General features: G+C 43.8%; 1 protein-coding gene across 1 annotated transcript in view; it reads left to right on the forward strand.

The window, feature by feature from the left end:
- Myh8 (myosin, heavy polypeptide 8, skeletal muscle, perinatal) overlaps positions 1 to 6,995 on the forward strand; it is a 31,511-nt gene extending 24,516 nt beyond the window's left edge. Inside the window, exons 32-40 of the mRNA NM_177369.3 lie at positions 20 to 185; positions 274 to 398; positions 1,979 to 2,287; positions 2,685 to 2,888; positions 3,983 to 4,108; positions 4,196 to 4,366; positions 4,515 to 4,619; positions 5,238 to 5,333; positions 6,695 to 6,995. Of these exons, the coding sequence (NP_796343.2) occupies positions 20 to 185; positions 274 to 398; positions 1,979 to 2,287; positions 2,685 to 2,888; positions 3,983 to 4,108; positions 4,196 to 4,366; positions 4,515 to 4,619; positions 5,238 to 5,333; positions 6,695 to 6,844 (1,452 nt within the window). The 3' untranslated portion in view covers positions 6,845 to 6,995. The remainder of the gene's footprint in view (positions 1 to 19; positions 186 to 273; positions 399 to 1,978; positions 2,288 to 2,684; positions 2,889 to 3,982; positions 4,109 to 4,195; positions 4,367 to 4,514; positions 4,620 to 5,237; positions 5,334 to 6,694) is intronic.
- The last annotated feature ends 5,363 nt before the right edge of the window (positions 6,996 to 12,358 follow it).

The following is a 12,358-nucleotide window of genomic DNA, read 5'->3' on the forward strand; positions in this document are numbered from 1 at the left end:
CAATCTATGGCCTTTCCAGGTTCTATCAGAATGGAGACAGAAGTATGAGGAAACTCAGGCTGAGCTTGAGTCCTGCCAGAAGGAGTCCCGAACTCTCAGCACGGAGCTGTTCAAGGTGAAGAACGCCTACGAGGAGTCTCTGGACCACCTGGAGACGCTGAGGAGAGAGAACAAGAATCTGCAACGTGAGTCTTCCCTACCCTGCTCGGTCCTGGCTGGACGCTGCCATGTTGCTGTCATTCCAACCACTTCTTCTTGTCTGTTCTTCCACAGAGGAGATCTCTGACCTGACTGAGCAGATTGCAGAGGGAGGGAAGCACATCCATGAGCTGGAGAAAATCAAGAAGCAAGTGGAACAGGAGAAGTGTGAGATACAGGCTGCCTTAGAGGAAGCAGAGGTAGGTGCTGCTAATAATGGCGGTGGGAGTGGGGACATAGCAGGCAGACATTAGCAAAAGTACCAAGCTGGGTAATGGCATCATGCGTTGAATACATTATTATGCAGACGATTTAAGTTTAAATTTGGGACCTTTGTGCACAGGGCAATTAGTCGATCCTACCTAATGCTTTCATGTTGTCATGTTGGAGGTTGGGGAGATGTCTCATATGTCAGGGGCCTATACTGCTCTTCAGGAAGACCTGAGTGAAGTTCTCAGTACCCACATCTAGTGACTCACAACCACCTGTAACTCCAGCTCCTGAGAATCTGATACCTTCTTCTGGCCTCCAAGAGCTCTGGCAGAGACATGACATACATCCACACAAACACGTGCGCACATAAATAAAATGAAAATAAATTTAAGAAAAATGCAAATGAACCCATCCGTTCAGTTTCTTAGGATTTACTACAAGAAAAATAATCTTAAGAGGTAAAACTTTAAGACAAATATTTCCAATTTTAAAAAAAGGAAGCAAACTAGACCAACAGAATTCCAAATAACAATTAAGTATGGTTATAGGCCAGGAGAGGTTATGAATCCCTGAGATCCCAGCACTAGGAGGGTAGAGGCAGGAGAATTAGTTCAAACTTGAGGCCAGATTGTTCTACATGGCAAGGCCCATATCAGCCAGAGCTTTATAGCAAAATCACACCTTAAGAGGCCAAAAGAAGCCCAGAAAAATGGCTCAGCAGTTTAAGGCGCTTTCCATCAATCCTTGGCTCTCTCTCTCTCCAATCTTCTGAACCCACGAGGCAGAAGGAGAGAAGCAACCTCCATAGATTATTCTCTGACCTTCGTGTTCTGTCTGTCTAAAGTATTTATTAAGTAAATAAGTGAAAAATTACCAAATAGTAAGGTTAATGTGGGGAAAGATTTATGATAGACACAAATATTTGCTTTTAAAAAGCAAGACATATATTCATATATAAAATTTTGATTAGATTAAAATAGGTAGAAAAATTTGATAGAAATAGGGAAATGGAAAGACCAGGAGTTAGCTCAAGGCTATCCTGAAACACAAAGCAAGACACTCTGCCTTAAATATAGTAGAAAAAAGATGTACCACATTAAAATAGTTGTCCCTCTGTGAGAGGCAATGGGGAGCTTTGTTTTTATACATTGTCTCCACATTGTAGAGTGAGTACACACTATATAACTGGGGGAAAACTATTTTAAAGCTGATAGTTTCTATGCCAGGTTAGTATATTCTACATGAAGACTGTATTTTATGAAACACTATACATGTGTATATGTAGTATGCTTATTTTGCATGTAAAATTAATCAGATAATTCTGTTAGTATGCCATGAATTTTTAGGTAGTGCACAGCACCTTTACTAAAGAACTGTCCTATATATTCTGTGACTGAATAGACAAACAAAATGAAAATGAATCGCCATATAGGTTCTTCGGACAACTTCATTAACTTTAGTGTTTGACAAGATGACAACAGTAAGAGTCTGCCCCACAAACTCAGGGTAGACTCCAACCACTTGAGTTCTCTTCTGCTCAGTGATGACTGATCACTGTTTCCTGAAGGCATCTCTGGAGCACGAGGAGGGAAAGATCCTGCGCATCCAGCTGGAGCTGAACCAAGTCAAGTCTGAGATCGACAGGAAGATTGCTGAGAAGGATGAGGAGATCGACCAGCTGAAGAGGAACCACGTTAGAGTCGTGGAGACCATGCAGAGCACGCTGGATGCCGAGATCAGGAGCAGGAATGATGCTCTGAGAGTCAAGAAGAAGATGGAGGGAGACCTGAACGAGATGGAGATCCAGCTGAACCACGCCAACCGCTTGGCTGCTGAAAGTTTGAGGAACTACAGGAACACACAGGGCATCCTCAAGGTAGGTGGACAGACACACAATCGCCTCTTAGATGAGTTACAGGACATACCTGCCTACACGCCTAAGTTGTTTAGCTTCTTGGTCCTGTTACTTCTTCTAGATAATAAAAATAAGTTTCCTGCCTCACAGATGCTGTGAGGATCCAATGAGCTAGCAGATGCTGAGCTCTATAATTGATAAAGGATAGTGACAGGCATGAGACAGATAATAAGTTAAAGGCAGAGACAGAACAAGACTGTCCCTTGACAATTTGCTTCCACTCTAAATAAATGCCACCATCATTCATACAAATGACAGGCAAGTCATCTCCTGTTCCTAACACCAATGCCCTCCTCTAGCTCATCTCCTAGGTGTTCAGAGCCTCTTCAGAATAGTCAAAGTATTTTTTAACTGATAGGACACCCAGCTGCATCTGGATGACGCTCTCCGGGGCCAGGAGGATCTGAAGGAGCAGCTGGCCATCGTGGAGCGCAGAGCCAACCTGCTGCAGGCTGAGATTGAGGAGCTGCGGGCCACGCTGGAGCAGACGGAGAGGAGCAGGAAGATTGCAGAGCAGGAGCTGCTGGACGCCAGTGAGCGCGTGCAGCTCCTCCACACCCAGGTGAGCTAGATGCTGGTACACTGCTAAGTGAGAAATCTAGAATGTGGCTGTTACATATAACTGAGGATGGAGCAATATCTCAACCACCACTGTAACTATGAGAGGTCTCTGGGTCTCCTTGTTGTGCATTCCTATTTGTCTTTTCTGGATTTTCTACCAGGAGGGCTTTGTAGATCTAGACATAAAGGTAGACTTTGGGGGGTTAGAAAAACCATGAAGAATAACCCCAGGTAAGCATGCCTTTGACTCCAAACTGAAACATACTTCGTGCGACATTTATCAGGGGCACATCAGAGTTCAACTGCACTGTGGCCACTGTTGCCTCACAGAGCACTCAGCACCATCCCTTCTTGCCCAGGCATTAAATGTCATAGCAGTTCCATATCAAGGTCCCTGTGATACCAATACCACCACACTCCAGCATTTCCAATACGTGCAGAAGGAGTTATCCTTCCCTGCAAGAATACTGTGTTGAAATTTTAGGACAATGTTTTCATAGTAAAAATTCAAAATCCACCCCCCCACACACACACACAACACACAATGGACAAGTCCTCCTCTCTCTCCCTACACCACTGTGTACACACACACACACACAGTTCCTTTGAGAGACATCCTCTGTCTTGTACTCTCAAACACATAAAAACAAAACAAAACAAAAACCCTATTATTCCCAACCTTTTAAGCATAGAATACTATAAATAAAACAAATAAAAAGAACAAATACAAGCTGACTAATAATAATAGGCATTTATTGTTGTTGTCACAAAACAGGATCTTCCATCTATCACAGGTAGACCCCAAATTCATGATCCACCTTTTTAGCCTCTGGACAGCTGGGATTACAAGCATGCACCATCATACCCTATCGGTAAAGGCACTCTTAAAACTTCAGAGGTCCTCATATAAGTCAGATAGGCAGTAAAGAGCTGAGTATGAGGAAGGAGGTTCTAACCATGCAATTAGCTGCAAATCTGTGCCAAATAGAATACTTCACACGAGTAAATTCGGGAGTTAGACTAAAATAGAACAATTGTAAACCCCAAGTGGGAAAACCTGAAAACATTATAAATTCCCACCATTTTTTTTAACAGAACACGAGCCTCATCAACACCAAGAAGAAGCTGGAAAATGATGTTTCACAGCTGCAGAGTGAAGTGGAAGAAGTGATTCAAGAGTCACGCAATGCAGAAGAGAAGGCTAAGAAAGCCATTACTGATGTGAGCACCACACACATTACCCTCCCCACGCCTGTGCTGCCTGCCACCACCAGGGCTTATTTTTGTCTTGATTTATTTGCCTCTCAGGCCGCCATGATGGCGGAGGAGCTGAAGAAGGAGCAGGACACCAGCGCCCACCTGGAGCGGATGAAGAAGAACATGGAACAGACGGTGAAGGACCTGCAGCACCGTCTGGACGAGGCTGAGCAGCTGGCGCTGAAGGGCGGCAAGAAGCAGATCCAGAAACTGGAGGCCAGGGTGGGTGTCTTCAGTCCTAAACCTGGGACGGGAAAGAGGACACACTCTTATTGTTGTGGGGTCAAGTATACCCTGCTCCTATCTGTAGTTGACCCTAGGGTAATCCCCCAACACTGACTGGAGATACATCTTTCTTTCTTGGTTACAGGTACGTGAACTTGAAGGAGAGGTCGAAAATGAACAGAAACGCAATGCTGAGGCTGTTAAAGGGTTAAGGAAGCATGAAAGAAGAGTAAAGGAACTTACCTACCAGGTAAGAGGAATAGCTTTCTACTAGAAGGGCAGGTATCTTGCCCAAAGGGCAAGGGAAACCTTCATCACTCCTTAGGTGGCGCTTGCAGACAGGCTTCTTAACTCCATACATGTGAAGAATAAAAGATAGTGTTGCTAATCCCAGGCACACATGAAGCTAGGATGATTAGGGAAGCCTTTACAAAACAGCATAGAACGGGACGTGCAGGTCAGTGGTAGAGTACATATCCCACATGAGCTTGATTCCCACTGATAGGAAGAAAGGTAGAAGGAAGGAGGAAAGAGAAAGAGAAGAGAAAGGGGAGAAAGGAAGGGAGGGAAGGCAGCACTAGAGAGAAAAGGATAGAGGCATTAAATCAAAATAAGCTAGATGTTAGTCTTAGTGTGGTCTCTCCCAGAAGAGGAGGGTATGAACTAGAGAAGATATATAGAATTCTTTAATACAGAGGCTGGACAGCATACACATTTAACAAGCATGACTACAGTGCATAGCATGGCTTAATCAAGTTTACCCCAAGGTTCCCTTTCTGGCACACCGGCAACTTATTCTAGCATCAGAGGCAGACCTATTTCTTTGGATTGAATGTGTATCTTTTTTTTTTTTTAATCAAACTTTCAGACTGAGGAAGACCGCAAGAATGTGCTCCGGCTGCAGGACCTGGTGGACAAATTACAGGCGAAGGTGAAATCCTACAAGAGACAGGCTGAGGAGGCTGTGAGTATCTTTGAGGTTTTGTAGAAAGAAGCAGAATTCTGTTGGGGAGAGAAAATGTGTTTTGTTTCTTTGTTTTTTCTTCTTTGTTTTTTTTTTTTTTAAATGTATGGGGAGGAAGAAGGACACACAGTAAGAACCTACCATTCATGTATTTTACGAGGGTTGTGATCTTACAAATATGTGTACACCCCATGCTAATCACAGAATAGGGCTCAAGGGGAGATATTTAAATATTGTTAGGCAGGAAGGACCAGGTAGAAAGAAAGCTCAAAATACCCAGCCTTAATTGATAGCAACAATCACACAACAGAAACACTAATACCAGGATGAACAATTCATGTCCCTTAACATTCACAAATCATGTGTTCCTAAAAGTCAAATATTGATTGCCCTCCTCCCTCACCTGACTTGCTGACTCACTCTGTAGGTAGGATGTTCCTCCCTATATGTATTGCTGCAAGCAGAACATGCAGGGACACTGGAGGGACAGCTAGTGGTGAGAGGCCCTGTGTTCTGCAGTACCGAACAGCAAAGACATGATGCTGGAAGGTTCTCCAGCTCCCCTTTCCCCTGCTGTGCCCACCCCCATTCTTGTAGATATACATACATGATAGGAAGAAAGGCACGAACAGTAACAGAACACAAAACAGACAACTTTTGTCCAGTCCCAGTTCCCTCTTCTCTGCATTACTCCTAAAACACACAGGGAAACAACAGTTAGACCCATTTCCAAGCAATTTCAGTGGAAACGCTTGCTTACTGAGGTCTCTGGGGGCACCTGGGTCTCTTCTTCCTCTCCACCCAAGAGACACATCAAAAAAGTAAGCAAGGTGACAGAGAGATGGCTCAGTGGTTAAAAGCACTGGCCGCTCTTCCAGAGAGTGCAGGTTCAATTCCCAGCACCCATGTGGCTCACAACCATCTGTAACTACATTTCCAGGGGAAAAGAGTCTCTGCTTGGAGGACCTCCAAGATCCTCTTCTGGCCTGCTTTAGCACTGCCTGAATATGTTACATGCATACACATACACATACACATTCACATACATATACATGTATGTGTGTATGTTTGTATTTATGTATATGCAGGCTAAACACCTGCACAGATAAAATAAATCTTTTAGAAAGCTAGGAGGTGTAAGAAGGTTTGACAAAAGGCTGTTCTCTTCCATTTGAAAACAATTTTTTCTTTCCTTCCTTCAAGTCAAAATTGTCACTAGAGTTACAAATTGGGTTGAGATTGGAGGTCAGACAGGACCAGCACCACATATGAAGGAAATACAATTTTAGAATAATCTGACCTGGTAACAAACAGAGTGAGGCCCGCTACATCTAACTGCCAGAACGCTTGTCTGTTCTCAGGAGGAACAATCCAATGCCAACCTGGCCAAGTTCCGCAAGCTGCAGCACGAGCTGGAGGAAGCCGAGGAGCGGGCTGACATCGCCGAGTCCCAGGTCAACAAGCTGCGGGTGAAGAGCCGGGAGGTTCACACCAAAATCAGCGCAGAGTAAACACATCTTGCAGAGGAAGGAGGCTGCCAAGGGGCTGAAGGAAAGCACAGGAGGGGCTGCTTTGGGTCGCTTGCTGGGTCACTTGCCTCTCTGGGTTTACTTTTCTCCTACTGCTGACTAAATAAAAACTACAAGGCATTGGTAAATCAAACCAGGCTCCCTGTCTCATTTGCAAAATTGTTTACTGGCAAAGCTTGTTCTCACCTAACTCTTTAAAAAAAAATGTCTGTGTAGAGTTATCTTAGTTCACTTAGTTTTAGTCTCCACAAAAATACACTGACAACTTGGTGAGGACAGGGTTGGTTTGGCTCACGGTTTACAGTGCACCAGTGAGAGAAGCCAGGGCAGGAACTCTAGGAAGGGGAGGCAGGAACTGAAGCAGAGATCATGGAGAAAACCTGCTTACCAGCTTGTTCTCCATGGCTTACTCTATCTACTTTCTTAAATATCCCAGGACCACCTGCATGGTCTTAAAACAATACAGAACCACTCACGGACATGCCTTCGAGCTAATCGGATGGAGGCAACTCTTCAGTTGAGGTTCCCTCTTCCCAGATGACTCCCATTGGTGTCAAGTTGACCCACACTAATGAACACAAGGACATTCAATATGCTGAACGTTGCTACCACCCAGAAGCCCTTTTCCCACCTCAACTCTCAAGTTCCCTCCCACACAGTATGCTCCAATAGGGCTTTCTGTTTGAGATAGGGACTGTCTATGCTTCCCAGGTTGGATTTGAACTTATGATCCCCTTGCCTGAGCCTCCCCGCTGGGAGTGTTGGGAGCAGGGCCATACTTGGTCGGATCCTGCTTTAATAAATGTGTCTGGATTGCTGCAAATTACTAAGGAAATCCCTCTCTGAGGGAGCCTTTCCGAGGGTGTCTCTCCAGAAAGGCTCATTCATTTAGTGACTCTAGATACTGCCCATTTACCATGTGCCAGGCACCGTTCTAAATTCTGTGGGTGTTGCAGAGAGGAAGAGCCCTCAGAGATTTTACACTCTACGAGAGAAAGGTAGCCAGCACATGAGGGAGCAGCAGTGATGGATCTGTGCACGTGGGAAATCTAGAGGTTGACAGACACAGTTGCATTTTATTGAGAGTAGTCACAGAACACCTTGAGAACATATTCCAGCAGAGACCTGAAGGAAGCAAGAGAGCAAGCCAGACCAAGTATTTGGGGACTGGGCCCTTCAAGACAGAAAATGTCAAGACTGAAGCCAGGGAACTGTAGCTGCTTCAAGTGTGAGGAAGTTAGCCTTGCTGTGGCCACAGGAGAAGGAGAGACAGAGAAGAGCCAGGTGCTGATCACGCAATGGCCCCCAAGGCACTCAGTGCCCTACTTGCTTGTCTTCAGCACAGAACCCAGTAGGAAAGCCTGAGAAGGTTTTAAGTAGTGTAGAGATATTAACATGTTAAAGGAATCTCTTTGTCTGGTTTGTTGAAAAACCGACCTGGAGGGACCACTGGCAGACACCTGGAGAGCAGAGAGGAGCCCCCATGAAATGTAAGATTTTTATATGGCAATGGATTAAACCAGAGAAAGAACATTGGGAGATAATTAAAAAGCTGATTCTATATTTACTGAAGGGAGCACAGGGGACTTTCAGATGGGCTAGATGGGGGGGTGGGGGTGGGGGGTTGGAGAAAAGAAGAGGGGGAAGGAGTGGAGGGGGAGGAAGGAGCAAGGGGAGGAAGGTAAACCAAGAACAAGAAAATGAATTATGAAGAGTGACAAGGAAATGGGGGGGGGTGGCTGGTGGAGTGCAACAGTGTGAAGCAGTAAAGCAAAAACTGCAATCTAGACAAAGCTTACCTGTCCCACACCCCTCCCTCCACCTTCTAGGACCTTCTTCCCCCAACCCCACCCCATCAGCCTCAATTTCTTTTTACAACACAAAAGGTACAGGTCATGTTTCTGGTATGTTTACCGGTAACAGCAAACGCTTAAATGAAAAAGAAAGGGCTGGAGAGATGGCTCTGGCTGTTCTTCCAGAGGACCTGGGTTCATATCCCAGCACCCACATTCTAGCTCACAACTGTCTGTAACTCTAAGACCTGACACCCTCACACATACATACATGCAGGCAAAACACGAATATGCATAAAAATAAAAATAAAAAAAAAGGGAAGAAAAAATTTTGTCAAGTACAACTTTGGCTCAAAGAGGAAATAAAAATCATAATCATAGCAATGACCAAGAGCAAACCTGAGAGAGGTTGCTGTCTGTGATCTTGGCTTAGGCGAAGATTTCTTAGCTATAACACCAAAAGCATGAGCCATAAATGAAAAGATATATGTATGAACTGGACTTCAAAACGCAATGCCTGTTCCTTGAAAGCCACAGTTAAAGAGAATGAGAAGACAAGCCACACACTGTGACAATGTTTACACAGACATGCAAATAGGTGCAGGCAATAACTCATCAGCACAGGCCCCAAGAGAAGAACAAAGTACAGGACACCTCACCACACAGATGTTAAAGGATAGGAAGTGTGGCCCAGAGGTTGGGACTGGACTTATCATACCTGTTAGTCAGTGGGAAGTGACACAGCAGTTGGGCAGATGGTTTTTTTCTAAGTTAGGAAATAATCCTTACAGTGCAGCCATTCTACTGCTGGTTGCTTTCTCCAGAGAGATGGAAGTATCAGTCACATGGACACTTGCATAGAAATGTTCCCAGCGTAGGTAGTAAAGTCTCATAGCAGGAGAGAATCCAGATGTCCATCACTGGTAAACAGATAAAGAAACTACAGTATTAACCTGACAAGTTAGCCTGATGCTGCTTGTATTCTAATGCTAATATTGGGCCCCAAAGACTGACTGTCCCAGACAGGAGAGAGTCCACTCCTAAGGTGCTACGTGACTCTTTCTACCCTTTTTAGGCAGGGTAGAAACCCCCGGGAAAGGATTAAATATTTCTACACACATAGCAATGTTTCCCACAGTAAAGGAAAAGGTGAGAGCACAAGAGGATGAAGCTCCAGACATAAGTGCTGACTGAAAGAAACCTGACCACCCAAAGCATGATTTGGTTCATATGCATAAGTTCACATCATATATATATATATATATATATATATATATATATATATATATAATTTCGCAGAGACCAATGGTTACCGGTAGATGCAGAGGCGGGGCTATGGAGTGTCCAGACATACTTGCAGATTACAGAAGAGCAAAAGGAAAACGTAGGGATTCATAACATGCCCATTGTCTTAGTGGAGATGATGGTTTCAGTTGTAGAAGTTTCTAGTTACAGAAAGTGTAAGGTTTGGGGACCAGCAAGATAGTGCCTTAGAATGAAGGTACTCACTGGTAACCCTGAAGACCTATGCTCAATTCCCCAGATCCACATGATGGAAGGAGAGAACAGATTCCTGCAAGTTGTCCTCTGAGTGCTGACAAGCATGGGTGGCAAATTAAAAATAAAACAAGTTACCCCCACCCCAAGAAAGGGTAATATTAAGAGTTGAGAAAGGAAAAAATGTCCATGAGTTTTGAAAGAAAATATAATGTTAATTGGTCTTCTAGTTTCATCGATGTCATAGTTTTTTCTATTTTTTTTTTGTGGGCAGATAAGACCACAAAAACTATAACTGATAGTGAAGGGGTAGAACCCTCATTCTGTCTCCTCACTCTGTCTCTTCAGAACGGCTATCGGAACCACACAGACTTTCACTGAGATGTACACGCTTGGGACTGGGCCAGTGTTTGTTTGAGTGCCTCTATTAAGTTAGCTGTGTGATGTTTTTATTTAGGAATTTATGACAATATAGTGAGTTGAAAAAATAAATTGATAAGTAAAAATAAATGAATGCTTCATTAGGGAAATGCTACAATTATATACCACCTTGGGAAAATTCTTAACAGAGTAACATCCACTGAAGGTAAAAGCAAGAGAATTTTTGGTAGGAATTGTAACAAACCCATCAACTGCGTCCCATCTCCCAACTCATGACCACTGTCCACATCTCTATTTAGAGCTCTGCTTTCCTCATTAGCATCCTGTAGTTTTTAGTATGGACATCTCCTTTATGTACATGCATGTGCCTTAGCAACTATAGATCATACTATGCAGATTTCCCCCAGCTTACAATTAGACTGTGTCTCAGGAAACCCTATTTCCAGCTAGAAATATTGCTAAGTGAAACCTAGCCTAATGGAGAACTTCAGAGTACTGAGGATTTCCCATTGAGATTTCTGGATGTTCAGGGGTCATGAGTGAGCAGTGTTCCTCCCAGCCGTCCAGGACAAGATCAAAGGTCAATGCTCATTTTAAACTATTGCTTTCACACTAATGTAAATTAAACTCTTCAAAGTATGACTATCATATGTTTGTGAGACACCTATGATTACAAGGCAGGTTCAAAGCATGCCAAAAAGCAAAATATACAACCATGTTTGCAGATCCATATCCTAATGTTAGTGTTTAGGGTGCAGGCAAACATGAGGAGAAGCCGTAACAGAATTGAAACCAAAGTGAGGACCACTAACAGTTTAGGAGACTTCTGGGCAACTTTTAGTCAAAAGATACAGAATTAGAGCCAAGCAAGCTAGGAAGCAGCACCCCTCCATCGCCTCTGTATCAGCTCCTGCCTTCAAGTTCCTGCCAGTTTGAGTTCCTGCCTTGGTTTCCCCAGACTATGACTCAAGATACGGAAGCCAAATGAACCCTTTGTTAGCGTTCCTTCTGGGTTCCACAGTGCTGATACCCTTTCCTCTCCTAGTTGCTTTGGTTATGGTGTTCCATAACCATGACAATAACCCTAACGAATGCACATATAAGATATATATGCATAGACTTCAAAATGCACTGTTCTTGACTAAACGCATACTCTCGTCAATTTTTAAATTAAAATCTTTATTTCTTAATTAATACATTTCTGTGTGGGAAAAGTGAGCATGGGGAGCCATCTGTCTTATTTCTGCAGAAAGCATCTCTCCCTGGCTTGGAGCTCCACGACTATTAGAGAGGATGCCCAGGGGATCCTATTTTTTCTACCACCCCAGAACTGGAAGTAAAAGCAGGTGCCAGGTCACCCAGATTTTTCACATGGATTTGGGGAACAAGAGGACTCAGGTCCTCCGGCTCATACAGCAAGCAGTTTACTGAGCTAACTTCCCAACCTAATAAAAATAAATTAATAAAATTTTCCTTCAGCATGCTTGATCCTACTTTTCCAAGCGTGTATTACTTTGGAATTTTCCCCCCCAAGGCTCATATTATTAAAATAAATAAAAATAACCTGCCTCTTAAGATTTTATATCCACTTCTCATCAAAGAAAGGGGCATAGCTGACAACAGAAGTCTGAGAGGAGAGGGAGAGCCATTTGATGGATGAGACCATTAGCACAGCTGCTAAAAGCTGTTGCCTTTCATGGGAGCTTTTCAGTGGGGATCAACATTCCAGAGCTAAGACCCAGCAGCTGTCGCGGTAGAACTTACATTCTGATTCCTGGCTAAGGTAGAGCTGTGGGCAAATGTTACCAGTATCATTGTCCCCAGG

The sequence above is a fragment of the Mus musculus genome, chromosome 11 (genome assembly GCF_000001635.26).
Source record: "Mus musculus strain C57BL/6J chromosome 11, GRCm38.p6 C57BL/6J".
Classification (NCBI taxonomy): domain Eukaryota; kingdom Metazoa; phylum Chordata; class Mammalia; order Rodentia; family Muridae; genus Mus; species Mus musculus.